Source organism: Chelonoidis abingdonii, chromosome 5, assembly GCF_003597395.2.
Source record: "Chelonoidis abingdonii isolate Lonesome George chromosome 5, CheloAbing_2.0, whole genome shotgun sequence".
NCBI lineage: Eukaryota > Metazoa > Chordata > Testudines > Testudinidae > Chelonoidis > Chelonoidis abingdonii.
In genome coordinates, this window is record NC_133773.1 from 69,431,387 (window position 1) to 69,457,986 (window position 26,600).

The 26,600-nt window shown below is 40.2% G+C and overlaps 1 protein-coding gene across 2 annotated transcripts; it reads right to left on the reverse strand.

Annotated features, from left to right (window-relative positions):
- Positions 1-736: 736 nt before the first annotated feature.
- Positions 737-24,673, reverse strand: TMEM192 (transmembrane protein 192). Of its 2 annotated transcripts, XM_032788854.2 has the most exons (6): positions 24,546-24,673; positions 19,891-20,037; positions 18,071-18,335; positions 14,957-15,091; positions 6,865-6,967; positions 737-2,664 (listed from the first exon to the last, which is right to left on the reverse strand). In XM_032788854.2, the coding sequence occupies exons 1-6, from the start codon at positions 24,588-24,590 to the stop codon at positions 2,541-2,543; spliced, it is 819 nt and encodes a 272-aa protein (XP_032644745.1). In that variant the 5' UTR covers positions 24,591-24,673; the 3' UTR covers positions 737-2,540. The 2 variants fall into 2 exon arrangements, with proteins under 2 accessions (XP_032644745.1, XP_074922456.1); XM_075066355.1 differs by lacking the exon at positions 14,957-15,091 and having other exon boundaries at positions 24,546-24,655.
- Positions 24,674-26,600: the final 1,927 nt, after the last annotated feature.

The following is a 26,600-nucleotide window of genomic DNA, read 5'->3' on the forward strand; positions in this document are numbered from 1 at the left end:
ACATAGGTTCCAAGTGTCGACCAAGCCCTAGTTCCAGTGAGATTGTGAAGAAGTGCTAGATTCTAGTCTGCGAGCACTTCATTCAGATCTTAAAGTTTCTCCATTGGTGTGGCGCTAGAGGATTCACTGTAAGCGAAGCCATCACGTGCTCTGCTTGGGTTATCTCTCACTTAAGTACGTTTCCCACATGGCAAGTTTTACTCTAATAGGCCATGTGCAATAGTTTCTTCCACTGATGCAGTGGAGAAGTTTGCTTTAAGGACAGCCAAGTAAGTGACAATGGTATTACCTAAATACTTTGCTACAAGCTAACTTCAGCAGGATGCTCCAGTAGAAACCAGCGGCATCAAGCTAACCCAAACTTACTATTTTCTGGGCAGCAGGAGTTTAGAGGAACTTATCCATGATAGATAAGGCTGCCACCACCTTTGTAGGAACTTGCTGGAGAGAGATGTCCTTAAGAAGTTTTTACTAGCCCTCATGATACCTTTAGAACATAGGCACCTGGACTATTCATGAAATGAGTAGATCCTGTTCTTCCTCTTTGCAGGGTTTTACTGCGATCAGCAGTTTAGGAAAGTGCCTTCTCCATCTAAATGCTGCTGACTGGTATTACAGATTAAATGGCAATATCCAACTCTTGCTTTTCCAGACTGGTCCAAAATCCTTAAATTAAGAGATTCCATTTTAAATATTTGAAGAGTAGATATGATCATTGTAATGAAAGGCTTTAAACTTTTCCTTAATTGCATTTATTGTGCATGAACTTCAGTCACATTCTCAGCTTTTCAGACAGATATATGTACAAACGGTTATATGCAGTTACATCAAAACCTGAGTGTTCTAAAAACAAAGATATTCATATATCCCTCAAATATTCAGTATAAAATCACCTGTATTTTGAAAATTACAGCTAGGGAGAAAAGAATAATGTTGGATAGCAGCAGGTCTCCAATTTTTCCTATTGTCCCTCAACTACAAGTATCATATGTTTTTAATTACTCTGAATGATTACAACAGAATTGGACACCAAGTTGTGTCCCAGAACCAAGACAAGATGGGGTAGTTTGCCTTTGGTGTTCTCAGATGACCACCACTCCCAGCATTATACTGAGATTCTTCCTACTTTGCTCAGAGGCTAGCCTGTCTCTCCATGAAATACTGAGTAGGATACACAATGGGTAAGGTAAGGTATGGAAAACAAGGTGGCAGAAACTCAGAAGAGAATGGTTCTCTGGCTTTTAACATAAGTTTCAAGGAGTGGTCTCGGTATACTCCACTTCCATCTGAGCAGGCAAGTGTTCAGGCTTAAAGACTAGCTTCTCTAGAGAATTCACTTTAAGTACATAGAGGTGGAAGTTTACGGACATTGAGTAATGGATTCGAATTTTCAATTCCCATTTATGGCATGGCCCCATTGGCTTCAGAGCCAAAATGACGATACTTTAGAGAAAGGTTGTCAAACTGTATAAGCTGCTATCATTGCAACTGCAATAGTAGCATCTTTTACAGCATCTAACTTAACAGTGCACCATCCTAAGGAGGGGGGGAGGGAAGAATACTGTAAATTCTCATGTATTGAACTAGAGTCAACAACAAGTTTAGAGAGTAGTTTACAAAAAAGCTCTCTCCAAATATTTATATTTAATGCAGAATAGTTCCTGAGGAAAAAAGTTCAGCAAAAAAGCCACAAATACTTAGGACAGCTCTAAAAATCAGATTTAGACATTGTACACTGAAATTTTGTTTAGATGCTTGATCAGCCATCAATTTGATCAAATGTCTGCAAACCTAGTTTTTACAAACTATGCTTAGTGAAGCGAAATCCTACTTTTCCTGCATACGAAGGAGAGATGTGTTTTAGACCAAACACCTAATTCTTCATCTTTGCTTCATTTCCACATTTGTGTAGTTGCCCTTTTTAGGGCAAAGAAAAAAAACAAACAAAAAAACCCAAACAAACACACACCCACACAACAGCAAAAGACACTGATCCAGAAACTGAGTTTCTTCAATTTGCCCTATAGACTCTTCCACTCCAACTGTAGAAGCGTGTTTAGGGAATATTGAAATAAATAGCTTTTAAAAACTTCAATGAGCACAGTTGTTATAGCATGTTACAATATTGGAGTTCATCTCTCAGCCTCTACCACACAAAACCCAGAAAGTCAGGAGGGGCCAATGTTTCATTCTGGAAAACAAATGTTTGAGTTCTAGAAGCACATAAGACTTTGGTAGTTTGGAGTTTGTTACAGCAGTGCAAAAATCTCAATTGAACAACATTAAAACAAAAGTTTAGTCAGAGAGCTCAGGTCCATCTTCAGCCCAGCAAAAGTTAACATCCTCAGAGAAAGCGTTTGTTCAAAATAGACAGCATCTCCAGCTGCAGATTTTACACTTCTAATAGAATTCATACTTCCAACTTGATTACTGTCTTTAATGGAAGTAGTACAGGTCTCAAGTGGCGTTATCTGTCCTCCAAATCAAATTACATTGCTTTGGATTCTTCTTAAAATGCAGCAGCAGCTTCCTGGATATCTTTAACCTCTGATTTGCTGTGATGTTAGTGCTAGTAGTCTCTTGCTGAGCTGCGCATTGTGTCGTTGGAGATAATCTATTACATCTCCTTGCTTTTCAACTATTTCTTCCAAACTTGAGCTTTCCCTTGAAGGCATAAGAAAAAGGAGGAAAGTCATTCACAATTTGTGTTAAAGAAGTATATTACAATTTTTTTTATCACTACACATAAAGGAGATTGGAGATAACTTATGATACTTCTACAAACCCCTTCTCATGACTTCTGTTAAGTTCCTCTTGATTACTTTCCTACTCTGAGACAATAGTTTGGGCCATAAGAAGAATATCTGAGCCTTTAGCAAAAGTATGTGGGTGTTAGGGGATTGGAGAGGCCCTGTACAGGCAGCACCCTTAGATCTTCCTGGGTCCCTGAGGCAAGGCACTTTTGCCTTTCTAGTTCATCCCATCAGCATTTTACCATGTGTTTTGTTTAATGTTGTAGTATATGTTTGAGTTCCATATTCTTTGGGAGCAGGGGAGACTGTGGTTGGATCTGTCTGGGAAGCCTATGCATATGATGATTACAAGGCACATGCATAACCCCACTCCCTCTCAAGTTAAAAGCTTCTCTGAGTGGAGAGAAGAGACTCTGAACAGAGAGAGGAAGGTTCATCTGCCCGGGGAGGGAGTGAAATTGATCCCAGGATACTGTACAGCAAGTAAAGTAAGCATTAATTTGGATTCTACTGTGGTTTTCCAATAAAGTGGTTAAAAATCCACCTGGTCTCTCAAATTTAACAGAATTACCCTAAGGGGGAAGGGTAGGGAGTTAGCCATTAAACACAGGCCCTCTTCCAGGGCCTGGTTTGTAGAGGCAAATAGTTTAACTTTAGTGTTAAACATCTTCTGCCAAACTCAACATGGTTACGTGACAATGTTACAATAACATTCAGAAGAGTTTTGGTAAAAAAAAAAAAAAAAAAAAGACACAGTATGTCTAATTAAAAAGAGTCTAATTTGGAGTGCTGCACACCATTCTGGAAAGGTTGCCGACCCCTGGACTAGCAAAAAAAAAAAAGGTAAAAAAAAAAAAAAAAAAAAAAGTTATAAACTTAAGTTATGCTAGTGTTGTTCTCATCATTCAAAGATTTCTTTGGTGCCTCAATAGTGTATATAAACAAGTTCGTTTCATTTTGATGTAGCTAGCTTAATATTGTTTGCTCTGGTTTGCATAGAGCTTTTTAAGCTTCAAGCCATGTAGTGTACTTGCACTGAAATACTCTATTCTGGATATATGTCTTTGAAATGCCTCCAAATATCTTGCTATCAAATAAATCATAACTAAAATAGAACATGTATATAAATACACCACATGGCTTGATAAGAAAAGGTTCTGTAAAAAGGCTGAAGTATTGGGTGACTAGACAGCAAGTGTGTGTGGGGGGGGGTAATAGGAGCCGATATAAGAAAAAGACCCAAAAATTGGGACTGTCCCTATAAAAACTGGGACATCTGGTCACCCTACAAAAGTATCAAATGCAAAGTGCTTTGCTGTTGGCTAGAATTAAGTCAGTTCTCTTGTACTAAAGGATGCTGTAATGGCTTCTTCCTATACCCTGAATTAAGAAGTTACTTACCATAAAGAGTCAAGAAGAACAGACAGGAAGGTTTATAATTTAGTGGTCACTGCCAGAGCCCACTAGCTTTACTTAGACTCCCAGGAAAATGTATTCCAATTTACAGTTAAACTAAGAATGAACAGCACTTGTTTGTATGATGAAGTCTCCTGTGAACTATTTTCAACTGCAAAAAGCAGTGTCCTCCGTACTAAGTGATTACTTGGATCGGTTTTTCCTTTGCAGTTCAGCACCAACACCATTATGCTAATAATTACATCCAAAAGAACTATATTTAAACATTAAAAGTTACAAAGTCAAGCACCTAGAATTAGCAAGTGCCAGATTTAAGGTTATCTGGTTCAACTTTAATTCAACTCCTTGTGCTTATGTAGTATTATTTCCCCTCCACCCCCTGAACAAAATCCCTGACATGTTTGCTGAAAAATGTTCCAAAAGTTCAGAGGCAGGTATCTGAATTGCAAAATTTCAGCCCAAACAGCAAAAGTCTGGTAGTTATATAACAGAAAACAGGTTCTTTAACAGAGAACGTTGTGCAACCTTAACTATAATTGGTGCTAGTAGTGCCACCCAATGGCCTTTTTCCAGACATAACAGTCAAGATTACATGCTGGCTGAAATTTCATTCTTGTTGGCCTAGAGAAGAATTCTTTGGCAATCCAAAGGATTGTTTTTATTTTTATTTTATTTTATTTTTATTACTGTTTTTATTTTATTTATTTAGCAAACAATATTAAGCTAGCTACATCAAAATGAAACGAACTTGTTTATATACACATTAGGAGGAGCACATCACACTTAAATCCTAGAATTTGTGCTCTAATAAATTTAATAAATTTTATAAAGCTTGAAACAGGTGACTGAACATGCATATAGTCTTGTCCACATAGACCCAAATATATACTTTTGTGGACTTCTAAGTACAATACTACATGTACTACAGTGCAATTCTACTCTGAAGAATGACTTGGCACAGAAGGTGCCACATTTCAGAAGCTTCACTAGTTTGCATTCTTGTTAACCCTACAGAACCAGCACAGCCCTGAGAATGGAACTGCACTCTCTTCTTGGACATCAAGAGTTGTCTAATAGTTACAGTTCCAGGCCTGTCAGTTACACCAGTACAAATCCACTTAAGCCAAAAGGGCTGCACAAGTTATAGAGGGCAAAAGATGGCCTGTAGAACTTTTACTACTGGTTAAGCATGAGAAGGAGGGAACAGCTCTTCTCAGATCCCAACTTGGATTGTCAGCCCTGCAAAGTTATTCTTAAGTTGACATCTAATCTAGATAACAAGAAAGCGTGGAATTCTCGAATATCTCTGTCCTCCTTTTACGGAACTTTTCACAGCAGTCTTGCTCTTTAAACAATTTACTCAAGGTGTCAATAAGTCTCTTGCTCAGTACAGGTGGTCTTACTACAGAGTGGTGCAGAAATGTTCTCAGAATGTTTGAGACTGAGTCAAGAGGGGAGTTGAATCAATAAGGGTTGTGATCTCTTGTACACACACACACACACACACGTGTGTGTGTTTTATACCCAGATAGGCAGACACTGTGATAAGGTAACAGCACTGAAAACCTTCCCTACATCGTGGGTTTCTGCTCTGCTCAGTTTTGTTGGGAGTGGGGGGGGGGGGGGAAGGGCCACACCGCAGTTCCTCCAGAAAGTGCATGTAAGTTTGAAATTGTGAACATCAAGGTTCAGAAGAGAGGCTGACTAGCAGAACTGTTAGAATTTTCTGCTGGGTTCTCAGCACCCCACCAACAGACTGTTTTCATGCTAGTATGCCATGACCTATGGGGTATTTAGTCATAGATTTGATCTACATGTGCAATCTAGCTTAGACGCACGGAGGAGTAGTTCCCCCACAAGCAGTACACTAAATTTTTTAATACAGACTTTTGAACTCCTTCCAGTTGCTGAAATATGTAGTAGTAAAAAGGGTACATGGGTCAGGGTGTTTGTCAGGTTAACATAAGCAGGCTGAATGATTGGTCTCTCCAAATAGGATTATTCATGGTCTGTCTGCCCTCTGCCACCACACACAAAATATGCAATCTGTAGAATTTCTCTTACAGTGGAAATATACTTCCCACGCTATGCCAGCTGCCAGATACTCCTGACCCCAGCCTAAAAGAGAAATCCCTGACCTCAAGCTGCAAATGAACTTCTTACATTCTAGCAAAGAGCACCCAATTCACTTCTCTCCCAGGTATCAACCCACCTCCTTCTGGGCAAGAGCTTCTTGGTTTATACAGAGACACATTTGAAATAATATCCAAGACAGCACTATTTCTCTGCAAACTGCTTAAAACCAACTATGTTAGGAAATTAAGTGCAGTTGGTTTAATAAGCACAGCTAGTTATGTTTAGCACATCATAGTAGAGATTCATATAAAATTTCACCAATAATGGTCATATGGTCCCTATGCACCTTTCAAGGCAATGACATACAAAAATACTTAATCATGAAAAGATTATTTTATCAAGTTACCATTGCTGAGGGGAGACTATCTTTACAGTTTCTGGGTTTTGTGTCTATAATACAGCAGCTGAAATGCTACGGAAGTCCATTAAGGATTTTAATATCACCTTTCTACTTTTCCTTACAGCTTTAATGTCCCACACACCATTCTGTACAGAAATTGATGCTAAGTGTTTACACAGTTACCCAGATAAACTAACTGAAGATAACAGAAGAGGTTACCTGAATCCAATCTCTGAGGTAATGTGACTGGGGTAAGCATACATCTTTTCTTCTTCAATTATATCAGGCCTTGGCCTTGCTTTGTTGAAATTGCTTATTTTTACTGAAATAAAAAGAGGTAGTTAATGCAGACAGTTTTTAATAGCATGGTCTGGCTCCTCAACTCAGAGTCCTACACAGGGTTAAAACCTGCCTCAAAGGTAGCAGTAAGGGAGATAACCAGGGAGCCCAACAAGAGGGTCAGGTTACATGTTAGGAATTGGCATTTCCTTTGGTCCTGCTGCTCAAAATTCCACAAGGTCATGCCTGAGAATCGTGGTGCTTGCACTAGCTGCAGAGTGCTGCTTGGGGCTCTCGCTTGTACTTAAGGCTGTTTCCGGGCACCCTACCCCAAAAGCTGGGGAATGTTATATTTCCTGAAATGATAAGAGGCTCTTTGAAAAAAGAGTACTTTTGAAAGGGGGAAAAAAAAAATGATACAGGAAGATGATAAAACTTGCTTGCTCTCACCTGTCTGTACTGTCTTGTTCTTAACTGTGTACAAATCTGCCAAGTTTACAAAACAAAACAACCCTTTAGCGAGCAGGCTAGGAGCCACATTGTCTGTATCATTAGTGGTCATTTTCCTTTTCTATTTGCAGCATTCCAATCTCATGTACAACAGCATCTTGTGTGGGAGTGCTGTATAGTTATGATCAACCAGTCCTAATAACTATATTAAAATTTCAGAGAATCCCCATGAAAGTCCTGATATTTGTGTGTTAACAATATAGAATGAAACACATTATTTAAGGACTTACTAGCTGCTCAGATTGTGTCAATTCCTGAAGAGTTATGATTGTGCACCCCATGTGTGCATTTATAGGACACCACTTAAATGAGTCTCCATTATCATAGTCCATGCTGAATATGCTTTAAACTAAAAGGAGATTTTAGTCAGTTCTTGATGCACTTTACCCTTTTCATATTTGCTGTAACAATTATTAGAAGCTATCACTTTTAAACACAGGAAAGGGTAGCGTAGCTGGGGCCAGTATGCCCCAATCTGATTTTAGAGGACCAGTTACAGGAATAACACGTTAGCTCAATCTTGATGCCTAAAATCAATTCACACTCAGTTTGCTGACAAGACTGCCATTAATGGTGCCAGCTGGAAACTCAAAATATGTCCATAATCTATACTTCCTAACATATTCAGAAATAGTTAGGTTACAAATTTGGTCCAAGTGCAAGAATAGTCCCCCATAAGCATGTATAAATTGTACTAATTTTTCCATGACAGCTTAAAAGACATTTTTAATACTATTCCCCAGCAGTTCTGCAACTCAAATACTGCAGTATCATGCAAATGCATGTGAAGCAGTGTAATCTCTAAGATACAGTTTCAAGTACAGAGACATCAAAATGACTTTAAACATTCAGCTTTAAAAACTAAGCTAATAATTGTAACAGACCTTTCTGAAAAATATTACCCCTTGAAAGTGAACTGAGCCCCAGTCTCCGATCCTTTCTAGGCTATCCAGGTTAGCGTGGACTCAGATCCTGGTTAAGCTAGAGATGTATCACATAGTATATCTGGTTAGAAGAGGGACATTAAAATAAGAGTTTGGATGACCTATTTTATGTAATAGTCCATTCTCTTCTATTCCAGCCTCTCTAGCGAGGAAAGGATGTTTCTCTCTCACCCCTCAAAATTTTACTAGGCCACCTGCTATATAGAAGCAGGTTGTCTGACTGATCATAGGAATAACTAAGGCTAAAGTGTCTCAGCAAGTTGTAAAGTCATCAAACCAGACTGACCCTCAGTGGTCTGCTGCTTCCACCTAAAACTTTATCTGAGAAGGGTCATTCAAGTGTGGGAATGAAGTTGACACCTATTGCAAGTTCACAGGCACTGAGGAAGGAAACCCAAGTCCTTCAAATGGTCATCTTCATTACATTTAATTGGGGGAATAGAACAATATGGAATTGAGAGGAAAGTGTAGAATTTGTCATGCCTGTTAGATATACACAGGATACACAGAAGGCTTTGTTATGATCCCCCACATATGGTCCAATCTTGCAAGGTGCCAAGCACCGTCAGTCCTCTTTGAAATCAACGGGAGCTGGGGATGTGTAGATCTTAGCATGATTACTCTCTGAGCAGAGGTAGACCATTAGGAAAATATATTGTTTACAGGCCAGACATACTTCAGTAGGGCTGCTTGTGGAGTAATGTTAAGAGTAACTGGGATTATCTGGAGCAAGGTATTACCTAACTGTGAGGAAGGTTATCACAATCCGGATCTATGAAAATGAGTCAAGCTACTTTGGCACTTAACTATGTGGAAGAAATTGTCCTTTACCAGTCAAGAATGCTGTAGGGTTTATTAAAAGGTCACTTTGCTAGAATACTACAAGACCCTCAAGAGATTAGCCATGTCAGGCTAGGAAGTTTATCACACCTATCATAGTATTATACAGACATAACCAGCTTAAGGAGATACCAGGAATTTCCAACATGACTTGTCCGTAAGAATATTTTTATTTGGCAGTAGCGCAGAGTTTAAAGAATTACATCTCTGCTGAGAACAGAAACAAGTTATAAGGTGCCTCCCATTGCTGCCAAGAGCAGAGAAAATAGCCAATCATTTTAGTTAAATATATATTTTAAAATTTCTTCTCACCCCTGCCAACTCAGGAGGATCAGATATCAAGTCTCACATATATGTCACTATGTTTTACATCAGCTCTATATTGACAGTAAGTTGCTACATTTCATTCAATGACCTAATTAACGACTGAAATTAGCATAAAACTGCAGACAAAGTAAGTAGCTATTTTGGTTAGGGGGAGTGATTTTTCTGCCAGTGTAGTTGAAGTGGTACAGCTTATGTGTTTAAACAAGGCCTTGGTGGACAGGTTCCCCCACTGCAACTAGTACTTATTAGCACCCTTCAAGATGAGTCACCAGTCAGCAGCTAAGGAATTAATGGGACTGGATACAAAGTTGGTCCCACCCTCAAGAGGTGGTTCCTCCAGAAGAGGGAGGCACACTGACAGGGGAGAAGGAAAAGCTGGCATTCAGTGCCCATGATGTACCTGGTTTGTAGAAAGAGGATTTACAGTATCTTGTCAGTGTCACAGGGGAACAAGGAGTGCTTCATGTAGGCAAATTTGATTTGGCCTATGGTATTAGGCATTAAAATAGTATTACAGCCCAGCCTGTTCTGCTTGGCATGAAATTACATCACAATTGCTTGTAGACAGTCTACTCTTTTGTATACAAGGAAGTTTAAAGATTCATTGCAGAAAGACAAGTTGGTCTGGGACACTGCAAGCCTCTGAACAGACATTCAGCAGTTCAGCAAGAAGTATGTAGGGCAGAGTGTAACCAGAAGCTTTTAATGCCTGCATTTAAGAAGTGTTTTAAAAGAGGATTAAATATTGGTGTGATAAGGAAATGAGCTTTCTGAATTTTGACTCCAGAGTAGTCTATTAAACGTTAGCCTGCTTTTATAGAGTTCTTTACATTACATTGTATCCCATAAATCAAGAACATCTCAGTCCAAGAGATTCTCTGATATTGGAGATTACTATGCAGTGTACCATAGTCAATACTGATTCCACATCAATTGTCTCCCATGGCAGCAAGAGTGGCAGTGGGTCAACTAGGAATACAAAGCTACTCATTCCTTAACAAGCTTGTGCTGGACACAACATGTTTGACCAATAGCAAAAAATGGGATATCACAGACTTCAAGTACCTATGTAAAACTTGCTTTACATCTACTTCTGCATACTGGATTTTAATGTTTGTGTTCATACAAATGCATCAACGCTTCACAGATTACTAAATATACTAATGAACTGTATAGCTAACACACACACGGAAACAGGACAATTATGATTCAGTGCTGTTTGTTTCTGTGCTAGGGTTTTCTGGCTTCAGGGCTGTATTTTTTTAAACTATAGGAACATGTTGACTTCTTCCCATCCCACCTTTTTCCAGATAGTTTTCATTCCTGAGCCATATAGTTAACTGAACTCCTGAGCACAAAAAAGATGCAGACTAGAGACATTTATGCCTAGCCAGTATAGTTACTGTATGCTCCATTAAGAACTAAATTAAGTTGAGCACTGAATAAAACGTGTGTAAACTCTTCAGGGCAGGGAATGTTTGGGATTGGTACAGTCCCCAATATGTTTTGAGGACAATTGCAAGACAATTCTCAACCAATGTTGTGGGACTATTTCAAATGACAGTGCAAGTGTTTTGCTAGCAATACAAAAATCTACCAACTCATTCTGGCTCACACATGTTAGAGAATAAGAAAGTTTACTTTCTGGTGCCAGAAGAGAAATATGTTTGAGATTGTTTTTGATCTTTCAGCTGAGTTAATGTAATTTGTAAGTGAAAAGATTACTTTAGTTTAGAAACAAATAAGAAGGCTACATCAGGAATAGATTAAAGTATAACACTTCTGAGGGGAGAAGAAAGCTTACCAAAAGTAGTTTATCAGAAGGAGAATTACCTAACCTGAGAGGCTTCAGAGTTCCTTAGGCCAGGTCTACACCTGAAGCTATAGTGACAGGTATAATTTTGCCACCAAACCCTCCTAGTGCAGACACAGTTTATACTAGCTTATGCTTGTTTGAGGGAAAAGCTGTACTGGCAAAAATATTTGTATGCTTGTAGAAACTGCATCTCCATAGCAGGATTTGCTGGTATTACACCTGTTGTAAGAAAATTATGCCTCCAGCATATGTTACTATACCGGCAAAAGTTTCTAATGTAGACCTGTCCTCAAACTGACTTAAAATGTTCATCAACACTGCTTTCATCTTAGAGCCACATACTTTAACAGACATCTGTGTACCAGAAAGAATGTGAGGCAAATGTTTGTTTTGGAGGGGGAAATTCAAGCATTTGAGAGAAAAATGCTCCAAGTTCTGTGATAAGAAACTAAACATCCTGCCAGAGAGCCTTAATGCTTGCACTCAGGTAGTGCTCTGCTGTCAGAAATACCAAGATGTAAACTAAAAGGTGGGATAGACCCTCAGTTTCTGCCTTTTCATTGCTGCAACCCATCCCAAATTAGTTTTACTTCAGGAGTTTGGCATTTAACAGAATTTGTGCATGAAGTTACTATCTGTGGTTCCATAACAATTTAGTCTCTCCTGCTCCTCCCACCCAAAATGCCCTCATTTGCTTTTCCAATTTTGCAGTATATCTTGAACTGATATCAATTAGATGGGATTACAGAGACTCCTTGTCTTTTAAAGGGGTATGAAGCTCAGTTTCAATGAATGTGTGTTAAGGCACATGAAGGTTTAGATAATGAAGCTCAGCTTCCAACACTAGTATGGAGACCAGCTTTTTCTTGGTTGTTTATCCAGTTAGAATAGGACAACAGATCAAGGCTGAGAAAGAAATACCTAATTCTTTGCTCTTTGAACAGCAGTGTGTGCAAGGGAAGCAATGGAGTACGTTGTTTAGAATGTAACGTTTGCAGTAAGAAACCCTTAGGTCTATCCAGCAGTTTGAAGAAATTTGAGGAATGTGACAGTTCAGAAGACAGTTAGGAAAAAACAAGTGCTATTGTGGAAAGCCTGAAAATCAAAAGAGAGTGGAGGCAACCACCCTCAGAACAGGACCTGGAAGGTGTTATTATCACCTTCCCTTCCCCCATACCCAGGATGAAAGCTGCAAGTTGCGTAATGGAGGGGGGGAGCAATGGCGTCCCACTAGGTTATTCTGCTTGTGGTAGAAATCTTATTGCTAGTGCACCATCTGTGCTATAGTTTTTGAGGCAGTGAATGATAGCTGTTTCTGTCATGCAAGTCTTTGTAACTATGTTCCAGTCTCTCTCTGTCTAAATCAACTCTCACTATTTTCCATTAGGATATTCGATTTACTTTAATGTGCTTAAATGGAGAAAACTATTTCAACAATGTCCACTTATTAAAAGTAGATATCCAGAATGGAAAATATACTGACTACAGTAGAATAACTATTCTGCTATAAGAGTGATTTTATTTTGGAGTAGTTACTCTACTTCCAAAGTCACATTTGCTCCAGACTACAGTGTTCACCTGAGGAAGTTATACCAGCATAGCTATGGAGGAATACTTTGCTGCAGATATGTTGGTCAAATTCCCCATATAGACAAACCTAGTGTCAGAGCTTCTATTATAGCCAAGGGAGGTAGATTAGTACATTTGAGGCTGTAGTCTCAATGCTACTACAAGCACAAGTTAAAAAGAAAATAGTAAGTCAGATCTTGAAACAGTGTATTCAAAGCATTAATAGAATTTGGTAGTATACCATTACACTGGGAATAACTATACTTTGCAACTTTATAGCAAGTCACTAACTAGACTTTTCTCTAGTCATGAAGTTTCTCCTGGAGTAGAGTTTTAAATTGAGACACCTCATGGGTCAGTTACTGACAACCACTGGCTATTGAGAAGTCGCTTTGGCTTTAAGCATTGTCCCATGAGAATCAGCAGCATAATGTTACAACAGCTGTTTCCTCTCTCCTCCCTGAAATTATTTTGTTCCCCTTTTCAGCTCAGCCTCTTCTCATCCCTTTCCTTCTTTTGTCAACACCACACTTCTACTTTTGTAATTGGTTTCCTTTCTAACTACTGGGAGGAGATCCAGAACTTGAATTCCAGACCGCAGTAGTTTTGCTGAGCTACTAGCAACCACCTGATACTTCAGGCAGCGTTCATTTTGTTGTGTAGGAGACACTGGGGCAGCTCAATTCCCGCTGAAGTCAATTAGTCTGTCTCTCTTCACACTAAGCTGTGTACACCAGCCCATTAGGAAGTAAGCAAGTACAGCTGATAAAAGCCTACTTGATTTTATTTAAATACCTATCAGTACCCCCTCCAATTAAAAAAAAAAAAAAAAAAAAAAAAAAAAAAAAAGATAGTGTAAAGAAAATGAAGATTCCCAGGAGTTAAAGGACAATGATGTTTAAAAGCAAGATATAAGAATAAGATACCACTTTGTAGTATTTGTCTGTGTATTTCACTGTAGCAATAAAGAATCTATGTGCAACAGCTCAAGATCAGATGTTTAAACCAAGTGCATAATCTTATTTAAGAACATGAAACCTAATTTCTGCTTTTAAAAAAAAAATCAAACACTAGTTTATCTGGTTTTATTGTGTTTAAACACACTTTCTTTCTTAATAGTGGTAGTCAGGAGTAGACGTTTATTTCATGTTGTCTAGGTCACTCCTATGATCTTTTAGCCTGGCATACAAGCAATCTGGCCATCTAAATTTGAGTTTTATTGTGATGGTTTAATAGAGTGAGCCAAGACAGAAACAAACAAACAAAAACATGGCCCTGGAAGATTAGACCAAACCCATCAGGCCAGTAATGCTATATAGTATTCTACATTAAAAATTATGTTGTACTAGCTGTTAGTGTTATAGTGAACGTGGGCTAGAGATACATATTGCGTCATATAATTAAGTAGGGACTCCAAGAATTTGAGTGTCACTTTACAACTACTATCCTTCAAGAAATAATACAGGAGATAAGATTGGGGGAAGAGGTAGAGAAGAGGAACTGGAAGGACATTGCAAGTTTGAAGATGGAGACATGCCATATACCAGCTTAAACATAAGTTCCACATGCCAGAGGAAAGTGGTTTTGACTAAACAAGAAAAATATTACTTCTCTTCGAGTCACAGTATAAAACAAAACCCTCCCCCCCATATCTGTCTGTTTGACAAAATGGTCATGAAAGCACACGAGCAATCTGTGTTAGACAATTACTTCTATTTTAATTACTGCAGTTTCACCATATCACTCACTTCATGGGAAAGTGCCTTACACTCCAACAACTGGCCTAGTTTTAAATTTGGCAACATTTAGAGTTCAAGCCATGACAATAACTTTCCAGTTTGTTTTAAACAAGAACATCTGATTGTCTACAATGGCACAGATACTGAGAAGCCAGTTTTACAACCATAGCTGCAAACAAGTCTTCTGGTGCCAAAAGTTATTGTACTATGTTAAGAGAACAGAGAAAATAGAGTTTAGTGCCTATTGTAAGGCAGTCACACAACAAGGCAACAATTGCAGTTTTTACCTGTGTAAATGACTATGCATGTCAAAGAACAAATCAGCTCCAGACACAAGACTCCAAGGATAAGGTAGAGATACTTCTTACTATAGTCAGGAAAGGAATGCTGAGCTGACAGTATCAAAAGCAGGGCTGCATTTCCTTAAAAAAAAAAAAAAACAAAAACAAACGACATGACATTTACGTGTTTTAGTCTAGTTAATAACCAAAAATGGCTCAAAGATTCCCTTCTCCAATATCTACATTCCAATGGACTCTTGTTTGTTAGGCTAAATGGATCATAGCTATGGAATGGAAAAACATAACTGATGTGTGATTCAAATTGCATAAAAAAGTAAGACAGCTATTCATATTTGTGAATATTTGTGAAACTGTTATAGTTATTTGTGAAACTGTTAAGTTAGAAGTCCTACTGGACCAGACTGCTTCATTCTATAGTTCTTGAAGCCTTCAAGCGAATGCACAAAATTCAGTGACAGCCAAGATATACAATAAAATCAGTAATGTTGTCATTGTCTGACAAGAATGTTAAACCTATTGTCTAATATTTGACCTTTCAGTACATCAGTCTCATTCTACATATCCAATATAGAACTCCAATTATGGATCTGTCTTGTACTACAAACACAGCATTTCAGTTTAACTTTAAGAGAAGTTGCAGATACTTAAGAACTAAATTCTCAAATATGTGCACATTTTTAAAAACATACACGCAGATCAGAAGTTTTACATACATTAACGTGTAGTTATACTCACTCAGCTGTAGAGCCCATTATCTAAATATGATTTTTACTTGAGTGATGCTTGAAGTTATTTCCCAAATCTAGTATACCAAGGCACTAGCTTCATTTAATTCAAATCCTTCTTACTTATATAAAGTGCAACAGCTCCAACAGGAGAAACTATAAGACCCACTTCAAAATATCCAGTAGCCTAGTAGTTAGGCTACTCACCTAGGATGAGGGATACCAAGATCCAATTCCTGTTCCAAAGCCAGCAGAAGAGACATTTGAATTCCCATTCTCCTCCCATGTGTCATCATTTCCATCCCCAACACTTCTTGTGTCAGATATAAAATAGAAACTAAGTTATTCAGAGTAGGAACCATGTCCTTTTGTGCTGTGCTGTAGAGTTCTTAAACAACACATGCTAGAGAACATAAGACATCTTTCAGCTGTTGAGGGTAGGTGTAGAACTCATTTATTACACCTCTACCCCGATAGAACGCCGCCCTTGGGAGCCAAAATGAAACTAAAAAAAAAAAAAAAAGAAGTTCTTACTGCGTTATAGGTGAAATCGTGTTATATTGAACTTGCTTTGATCCGCCAGAGTGCGCAGCCCCTCCCCCGCAGAGCACAGCTTTACCGCATTATATCTGAATTCATGTTATAACAGGTCATGTTATATCAGGGTAGAGGTGTACTTTAAAAGCAGAGCATGAACAGTATGCTATGTTGGAAGACTGAACTGTCAAGGCCAAATTGCCACTTTATGACATGTGGCACTACATTTAATTTCCACCTTCACTTCTCAGTGGTGTTTGAGGGAACTTGACCTTCACTCCCAACAAGGGGGTTTGGCTTGGGTGTTTACACACTCGGAATTTTAACCATTACATATACTAGAAGCCTTAAGCTTGCCAAAGGAACATAGTTAAACATAAGGAAATTAGTACATCAAATTGCAAGACCACACATGTTATCAAGCTAACTGAGAGAAGTTTCCATTTCAGCTATTTGAAGCACATTATGTACTCAGCTTACGTTTTATTCTCCACAATCAGTGCCTTCCTATAAAAAGGACCCGTATTCAAAAAAAAAGAGCCATGACCATCTGATTTTAGGCAAGAATTAAGTTCAGCTTCTGGAAAAAGCTGGACAGCTGCTGCTAGTTAAACACCTTCTATGCTTGCTGCCACTAAGAAAAAGTAAAACTAAAGAGCGTACAGAGTTAAAATGCTGCCAAGAATCCTCTTCACCCCAGGGAAAGTAGGGATGAAGTAGCATTCATAACATGAATCCTGCTGCAAATTAAGTAGTTTTATTTTGCTTGAAACTTCAGCAACATGCAATCTAGGCCTGGGCTACACTAAAAAAAAAAAAATATCAGATCAACCTTACTGATCACTCAGGGCTGTGAAAAATCATCGTGAGTGAGTTGACTGCCACAGTTATGTCAACCTAACCCCAGTGTATACATAGCTAGATTGATGGAAGAGTTCTTCCATCAACCTAGTTACCACTTCGGTGGAAGGGATTTCCTTCATTATCTCTAATATAGGAAGCATCTATGCTACAGCAGCACACCAGTAGTGCTATAGCTGAGCCGCTACGGTGTACATATGACCTAAGACACATTAGAAGTTGGAGTATGTGGAAAATGGCAAGGGGGGGGATGTGACCTCTTCAGACTTTCTTCCATTTTTCAGTTATGGAATGCACCCTTGGAAACACTCTCCACACATGCACATGATCTCTCCATACATTCATATGGAGAAGTCTGTACTGTTTCATAATGATATAGAGTAGACCACATTGTTCCCCACCCCAGCCCTTTTTATAAAATGGGGCATATTACATGACTGTTTTTCTCCAACCTGAACACCCTTTGCTCTTCAGTTCTGGAGTGTGACTGCAGAGTCAAGATCAGAAGCCTGCACACTGACTATGTAGTGCAGACTCTTAATATATGAAGCCTACAATGGCTTCAGAAAGTAAAGTCAGACAAGAGCATTCCTGGGGCCCTATGGATGCACGCAAGTCAGCATTTTAACAGCCAACAGTCCATCAGAAACAGGTTAAAATTACTAGCAGCCAAATGCAGCGCATGTTTGCTCTAAGGACATTATGGCTACCACATTCAGTTGATGGGACAAGACATCCAGTCACTGGCTATTATTTCTGAATCTATTTCAACTCAGGTGTATTCTGGCCTGCTGCTCTAGTGATAAATATAAAACCTCCCTACTCTTGTTTAACTATTAAGCACAGCACTCAAACAAACTAGTGTGCCACACCCTAAAAATTATGTGTTCATAAAGCATAGATGAAGTAGTTCAGTTCACAATATTTGTTGATACAGAATCCATAAAAGAGAAAAATTCAAATCGGTTTCTCTCACCTGTAGAATGTATAAGGAGTGGCAGCCTTTTAAGATGTCTTGTTGATCGGTAGATCAGGAGGTATCCTCTGCATCTGACTTTACCGTGATGATGCTGAACATATCGTTCAAAGACAACATGCAGAATCCACAGAATTACCTTTGCAATGATTATGACACTTTGCACCTTAAGTGGGTTGGTGTAGTTTCCAGGGCATTCATCCTCATTTGGGTTTACATAAGAACAATATATACCTACTAAAAATACTAAAACAACAAAAGCAACCTGTGAAAGAAGGGAAAGAGAGAAGAAAGACCTTAAGATTAATAGTTAGAATATAAACATTATTACCAAAATTTAACTATATTTTCTGGACTGGTTCAAGTGAAAGGGGGAAAAAAAAATATCCCTAGAATCCCTAATGCAGTTTTCTAGAAGATACTTCATCCTTGTACAATAAGTATGTCATGCTGCTTCTTCCTGAATACAGAACTGAAATATTTGTTCTGCTTTTTTTGCATCATCATTAAATTTTACCACCTCCATCTACCCACGGACCAATAACATTGCTAGGATTTTTTTTTTTGTTCCTAGCATACAGGAACAAGACTACTTATTGTCCTCCGCTTTACCAGCAATGGATTTTTTCCAGAGGTCTTTAGCTTCCCTTATTTTATACATTTCATGATTTCTACTTTATGTCAACTACTATCTATTTCTCTTTACATGTGCTATATTGCTTTTGTAATTTATAATTGCTGCCTTCACTGCACCAGGATGTACTTTTAGCCAAAGCTGTCCTCTTTGTGAAGCTGTGGCTTTTTGGTCACCTAATTACTCAAAGGATTCTCCCATTTTTCAATTTTTTCCTCCCAATCAGCGTTGCTCATAATTTTCCTCAGCTTTGGGAAACTAGCCCTTTTGGAACACCAAGTATACATTACGGTTTGGGACTGTCCTCTGGTTGCCCATATTGAATGTAATCGGTCATGACAGCTGATCTGTAGATAACCACTAACTTCCAGTCCTGTTAGTGCCATTTTTAAAAAAGCAAAAAGCCACCAGAAAGCAGCTTAGTGGACCAAGGCCTTGAGTGGCTGAAGAATTAGATAAGAGGACACAGTTTTTTAGTCAAGGGTATTAAGTCTAACACACTTCCTTGTACTGTCTACAAGATGTTTTTTGCAGACTAAGTTGGTGACTCAGGCTTCTTCATGAAGCTGAAGAGGAAGGTATAGTGGCTTTAAAGAAAAAAAAAAAAGAAGAAGATTAGTTAAAAGGAGGCATTTAAATTATTATTTTACTGCCTTATCCTCTTATGGGATTGTCACAGTCAACTAGTTGTAGCAGAAGGGACCACAATCCCGTAAGAGTGCTCAAATATAATCATCCTGTGAGATAACAAGGTTGGTTTGTTTTTAGTTTATACTGTGTATACCAGGTACCTACAAAACTAGTCTACACAATTAAAGACCAAAAAAAGTAACAGAGGTTTTAATTCTAAGCCTCCCTAATCTACTAAAATCCTGAACAAGAGCACTTTAAATTCTGAGGAGACCAAACACACACAAAATTGGACTCCAAGCTCTCCAAACCTTTATCCACAAGTACTTATAATACTAAGCTGCCATTTAATAGTAGGTCCACCTCAGAGTGATCTTAAGTTTGAAGGGAAGAAAGTAAATATCTTACATTTTTCCCCTCCTCCTATGATTTATATCTTCCATACCCTGTTACAATAATTCTCCACAGTATAAGCCCATGCATTCTAGAGAGAGAACTAACAGGATAGACTTCTGCAAATTTTTGACACTTAAAAGTGATTCTTCCCCAAACTTACATGTATAAGCAACAGAAAATTGGCAACCAAGACTGTAGGAATAGCATGGAATCTCGGTCTCAACTGGGAATGTAATGCATGAGGTGGAAGAAGTGGTGCATCGAGTAGAGGATCATCTTCTGTGCTCTGCGTTATCTCCAAGGAACCCTGAAATTTAATCATGAGTTTCAGATTAATTTTCCCACATTAATCTTTCAATGGGTGTTTCCAAGGCAGGCCATCTTCTTGTACCACAAAATTTCAACCAGTTTTAACTTTCTGGGAGAACGTGGAAGTAAGTAATTTAAACTAATCATTAGGTCATTAAGAACTGACATGGCAGATGATTTGGCTAGTTCTAGAATTGCTGTACTGCTATGGAGGGCCTTTAGTCTTCAAAATACTTTTCAAATATTTGAGTTTAATTGAGACTTCTGACACCTTCACATTTAAGAAGCAGTGAAACACCTCTTCAACTACACTGAAATCTCAACCAAGGAAAAGACCAGCACCACAAGAGGTAACTTTACTGCTTCCAGCTCAGGGAACAGTGAAAAGCAAAGTAGCCTGCTGCCATATACTAGCTTGTCTAGTTTGGATGAGGTTAGAATTTGCATTTTAGCATGCTCATCCTATGATAACTTAACAGAATGTCATGCCTTGTCCACACTAGAAGTCTGTCATGTTAAATATAAAATAAAATACAGAGAAGCAGTCCTGGTCCCCTTCCCCATTTCTGCTACAGAAGAGATTTGAGTGCATACATATGCTATGAAGTGACAGATAACAGGAACCTAGCACTTATAGGGGTGAACAGACCTTCAAATGGAAACCATGTCACCTTCCAGGAAGGCCTAGGAGCTGCAGCCCAACATGGTACCAGAATCCCCCAGATTTCTTGGTCCCAGTAACCTCACCCATCACATACAGTTTCAATGGTTCAGTAGTTCATCTGATCATCTCATCCAGGCAGTGTTAAAATCCATCCTATCAGGACAGTGAGCAACCACAGCCCTGAAGACTCCAGAACCCCCTAGGTTTTCAACTCTAAATATAAGGCCATCATCTAAATATAAGGCCAAGTTACAATAAGCTAATCCAGATACCTTACCCCAAGCCCTCCACATCAACCAAGAAAAAATCACCAAGATTCACAGATGACCTGTGGGAGATGAAGTGCAGAGTAAGTAGTTTAGAAAGCCATTGGGGCAAAGGAAAGAAAACCCCCATACAAAACTCTGAACTCCTCTGCCAATAGTGCAGACTCTTACATGACTGCATCACTGCCTTAAACTAGCCTCTGCAATTAACACGGCAGAATCACAACAAGCAGACTATATTGCTTGGTCAACTCGCTAAGTCAACCCATAACCTCTCTCACTGTGGCTGAGGCTTGGGTAACATACCTCATTGATATGGTCAGTGAAGTAGATAGAGAGCCAACTGAGACAGAAAATGCCATCCTAACAAGCATTCCTAACTGAGTTTGTCCCACATGCTAAAGCTAAAGAAGGCGGGGGGGAAGAGTATTAAAGCCTCAACCTGTTGAACTGATTTATGCATCTCCCAGCTGGCAAAAACCAGTGAAGAACAAATAGTCAGTGCTCCTTCAGAGAAGCACATCAAACTCCACGAAAAATGAGCACTGGTCACGCTATACTGCAAGACACCAATACTCAACTCTGAAGATCTTTCCAGCTACCATCCTGTTTCCTAGCCTCTCATTCCGTCAAATAAAAAGCACTAACATGGTGCTCTCATGTTACTATAATATAAATGAAATCAGAAGTGCGAACATTCACCTTCAACTGACTGAACAGTACAAGATGTGGGTGTAATTTTGCAAGTTTCATGTGAACAGCAAAAAATACCTGCAAGTATGTATCACTTCCCCCTTTTACCAGCACTACTAACCCATGACAAGTCTGTTTTCAGACATTACTCTTTGCTACTGTACTCAGCATAGTACTCTTAGGTTTTACATGAATGGCTAAATCTGATGGCTTCTAAGATACCCTGATGGCATGAAAATTAATTGACAAGTGATCTGTCAGAACAGGTATCATTACAGTGCATTCACTTGAGGCCTGGGCTACCTTTCTAGGTAAAGCAAATGGGGGCACCCTCAGGAGGAGAAAAATGCAGGAAGTCACATTTGTAGCTTGCTACTGCAGTTATGGTTTCAAGAGTACAAAAACATCTCTTTATACTAATTCTAGTTACTCTCACAGCATAGATCCCCAGCTTCCAAAAACCTCTAGCCACATTTCCATACCAGAATCAGAAGTTATCTACATTTTGTTTGTAGAGACTGTGCATCTGGGTAGTCAAATGCACAGATTTTAAAATTTTATTAAAGCTAATGTTAAAAAAAATTATATAATGTATAGGTTGGGAAGAGTGTACATCCAGGTATAGTGCTTATATTATCCACAAGTATAAAATTAGTTTGTAAAAGTCATTTGATACATAAGAGTACATAATCAGCAATAACCCAAATTTAGGTGAATAGATTTAACAATACAGTTAAGATATTAGAATCTGAATATTTGGGTACATCATTCATGCAAAGTTGTACAGAAATTTGGTTGCGGAAAGCAAAATATATCAATGAATGGAGATTGTCTCTCAGTAATTGAGGATTAGGTTGGTCGTCTATTTAGACGATACAATACCTGAGGAAAGTATTGGTTACTTTCCTGACTGCACTTCTCATCGGCACTCCAGCTCATCCCTCCTCGTATTGCTGATGTCCCTTGACCACCTGACTGCATCTGACACCATAAGTTGCTGCATCAGCTGAGCTGAGTGTTGACCGATTCCACATTCTCTAAGCACTTGCTCATTACTGGGGTCCCATCAGTCTAAAGCTCTGACAATCAGTGCAGGCGTCTGGACCTGCTAACCCTTAGCTCTCAAGGACTCAGCTAAAGGAGCACATTTGTCTACCTTTTGAGCTCAAGCATCGTGGAAGGCCAGGGTCCTGGTCTCGAAGGGCACTGTACTGTATCAACAGTGTATATATTTTAAGGTCAGAGTCTTTTGTGTATTAAATAGAGAACTTAAGTTTCATGGCCATTCCACTTCCTCCACGTCCTTCTTAAGGAAGCAGCATTACCAAGTTTGGTACTACAGATCAGGGGTCCCCAACACGGTGACAACAGGTACCATGGCACCCACAGGGGCCTCTAAATGCATCCACATCCTGACTGGCAGTCAAGCATCCACCGAAATTTGGCAGCGTTTCGGCGGTGACGCCTCTGGATGATGCCCCTTGCTGCCGATAAGCGACATCATCCAGAGGCGCGGCTGCCGCAATGCTGCCGAGTTTGGCAGCATTTCGGCGGATGCTCAATCACCGCCACAGTCCTTCGTCTGGTGCCTGCCAGACAAAAAAGGTTAAGGCCACTGCTATAGATAAAATTTGGGTGGGGGTTGGGGCTGTTAAATTTATGCAGCAAAGTTGCTCCTAGATGCAAGTATTTGTCTTTCATATACAAAGACACACACGCACTCTCTCTCTCTCTCTATAGATGTGCACACACACAAAAGAGGTATCCTACAAGTGATGTTGTTTGAAAAAAAATCAATCATGCATCAAAATAGCAGTCAGTATTTTACATGCTTACCAAAAAAAGCAAGTACTGTTCCATATTAGAGCCCAAACAAAACAGGAAGAGATTATGTAGGAACATAAATAAAAAGCCTTTTCAGAAAAAGAGTTTTAAATTGTTTAGTTTTGGAGTTTAACATAATGACCACTCCTTCCTACAAAAGCCCATTTGATCCACCTACAATTATCTTTTAGCTGCTCTCAATCCTGTTGACTCACCCCTCCACATGTATTTCAATTCACTATGGGAGTTCCCCACTGGCATCCATTCCCACAGGCCTCTTGAGCCCATCCATATAGCGTTCTGAAAACTGAGAAGCTACCCAAAACCACAAAGAGAAGATGCCTCTGTTGAATAAACTTTGGTATAAATTTGTATATATAATAAATCTGTTTGTTTTCTAATAAGCAAATAAATTCAGGCTGCCTTTTGTTTTCCAACACATCAGTTTAAAAGACAGTTTGAATGTGCAAGTTACTTGTATGCCGTTGGACCTACCTTGTAAGGAAGATTTCTTAAGTCATTTAAAAATAACTAATAGTTAAAAAACCAGGGCAGGGAGAGGGAGGAGAAGAGTAAACCACCAAAAGGAAGATTACCTGCTGGATGCCAGTTTGTTGTTATAAGCACTTCTCGCCTGTTTTTTTTTAAACAGCCTCCAAAGCACTTTTACAAAAGTAGAATCATTAGTCTGACTGTGCAGTTGGGGAAACTGAGGTACATGTCACATGATGAGACATCTGTGCAGGGCTGGCCAAGAGAGGACCCAGCCCCATGACTTCCCGTGCAGGAGTCCCGATCCACGGGCACCCGCTCCTAAGGGGCAGGGCAGGCGCAGCCAAAAGTGAAAACTTGGATCTGCGCTGTGAACTCCCCCTCCTTATGACTCAAGCCTGCATTTGCGGAACGGAGAACTCCATAGCGCGCTCTAGGGGACTGCCACCCGAGCCCGGGGGCCCAAACCCCCCGGAGCACATCGCACAGCCGCGACCCCTCGGGGACCCCCGCGTGCTGCGCCGGCAGGGCAGAGCCCTCATTGCCGGGCTGCGCCCCGGTGCTCACGTTATCCAGCTCCCGCTGCGGCCCCGCAGCTACTTCCGCCGCCATCTCGGCCAGCTGCCGGGCTGGGCTCCCCGGCTGTAGCGCCACCACTGCAGTCCCCAGCTCTATTAATGGGCAACTCCCCTCCCACAACAGGCGGGCGAAGCCTCCCGGGTGCAACCCACGTCTCGGCCCGCCCCGCCTGGCGCTACCCGCCTTAAGCCCGCCCCCACGCCAGCCTAGCCCCACCCGCCGGCCGCCCGGCGCGCGCTCAGTGGCGGTGATTGCTAGGCAACTGGGCTCGTACCTGCCTCGTCTGCGCCGGCTCCCGGCTGCTTTAGCCGAGGCAGCAGCGGTTTTGTCGTAGATAGCGCACGGGGAGGTCGGGGCTGGGCCCTGGTGCCGGCCAGATACGCACCCCTGGGCTGCAGTGTCTTGGCTGGCTGGGAAGCTACGTGCAACTGCCAGCAACTGGCTTTGAGCTTTGCTGGTGGTTTGACCCAGCTATTTATTATAGCATTAGCATCATAGAAGATTAGGGTTGATGACCTAAGGAGGTCACCGAGTCCAACCCCCTGCTCAAAGCAGAACCAACACCAACTAAATCGTCCCAGCAGGGCTTTGTCAAGCCTGACCTTAAAAACCTCTAAGCTTTGTATTGAAGTACTGGGTCACAGCTCAAGCCTGGATGCTACTTTCTGTACAAACAGGGGACACAGTCCCTAACCCCTACAGAATCAAAGCAAGCCCCAGAGTGCTAAGCTCCCATTAGGAGAAACTGCTCAAGGTTGCTCAGCTCCAGGGCTGGGTTTAGCATGGGTTCATGTGCACCCATGGAAATCATGAAAACCAGGGTGCCAAACCCAAGTGGTGATCTGCTCCAATCCTGTGTGCCAGGTAGCAAAGCCTGGTAGCGGGAGCCTAGCCCAGCTCTGTCCTGCAGTAGAGGGCTTCTTGTCCAACCCTGGCCCCTTCCTCTCCATACCAGGCTGGGATTAGAGGTGCAGTGGGTGCTTCTGTAGGTTTTCTCTGTTTCCCCTTTACAACAGGATGGGGCACATATTGAATCAGGAGGCTACATCCACCCTTGCCCAGCTCAGTCACTCACAGAAGGGATATGCTTTCTCACTCCATGCTAGAGGGCAAATTCCATTGATCACCATCTGCTATGTGTGGCATGGCCAGTGGGTCTGCGACTATGCAGATCCACTCACCGAATACGGCGGGGTTGTCTCAGCAGACTCCTCGACAGCCCCAATCATGCAGCTCTTGCAGAGGTGATCTGTCACCCACTGTAGGATTTCTTCATCTTTCCTGACCATGTTACAATTCCACTGCATGATGCTTGCCTGGGTTGATAGGCGTGGAGGTGAAAGGTATTGATAGTTACAACACAGGCAACTGTAGTGCACATTTCCCTGCCAACACGCCTGTTCTGGAGCAACTAGAACTACTAGTCTGAGATGTCATTACATTTCCACACCCATTCATTCAGATGAGGCAGCTAATAAGGAGCCCTATAAGGACTCCAACTAGTGCCAATTATTATGGTGTTCTTGGGAATGTGGGTACTCTTAAATTGGTTTGAATGCATTATTTTAGTTTAGCTTAAGTCAGTTAATTACTGACTTGTCAAATCAATGTGGGGCATTTTAATGACAAACATTTCTAAACTAATTTAGTTAAAATGGTACAACTTTTGTTTGCAGATAAGACCCAAAGCCCCCTAACATTGCTCTGGCAGTAGTAAGTGTAAATGTAATTTATACCTACTTTAAGGCCTCTTTTTGCAGTGAAAGTAAGAGCAGTGGCCTTAGTGAAAATGAGAGTTAGATTCAAACATATGAAGGAGGTATGAAATGTATTTACATTAGTTGGTAGCTGGAACTGTTCTTTTTAATGAATGAAGTCTGGCTTTGTAATATTTCTGTCTTATATTGATAAACTCAGAGTAAGCCCAGATCCTCATCAGTACTTAGGCACCTAACTCCTATTGAAATCAATGGGAAATAGGCACATAAATATCTTTGAATTCTGGGCCTGAGAGTCTGCAGATGGAGTGTGTCTAGTAGTTAG

Excerpts from the sequence above, each read along its gene's own strand:
- TMEM192 (XM_032788854.2), bottom strand. The coding sequence starts at position 24,590 with ATGGCGGCGGAAGTAGCTGCGGGGCCGCAGCGGGAGCTGGATAAC. Across the intron at positions 20,038-24,545 it reads CGCAGCGGGAGCTGGATAAC|GGTTCCTTGGAGATAACGCA; the intron begins GTGAGCACCGGG and ends ATTAAATTTCAG. Across the intron at positions 18,336-19,890 it reads ATTTTCTGTTGCTTATACAT|GTTGCTTTTGTTGTTTTAGT; the intron begins GTAAGTTTGGGG and ends CTTCTTTCACAG.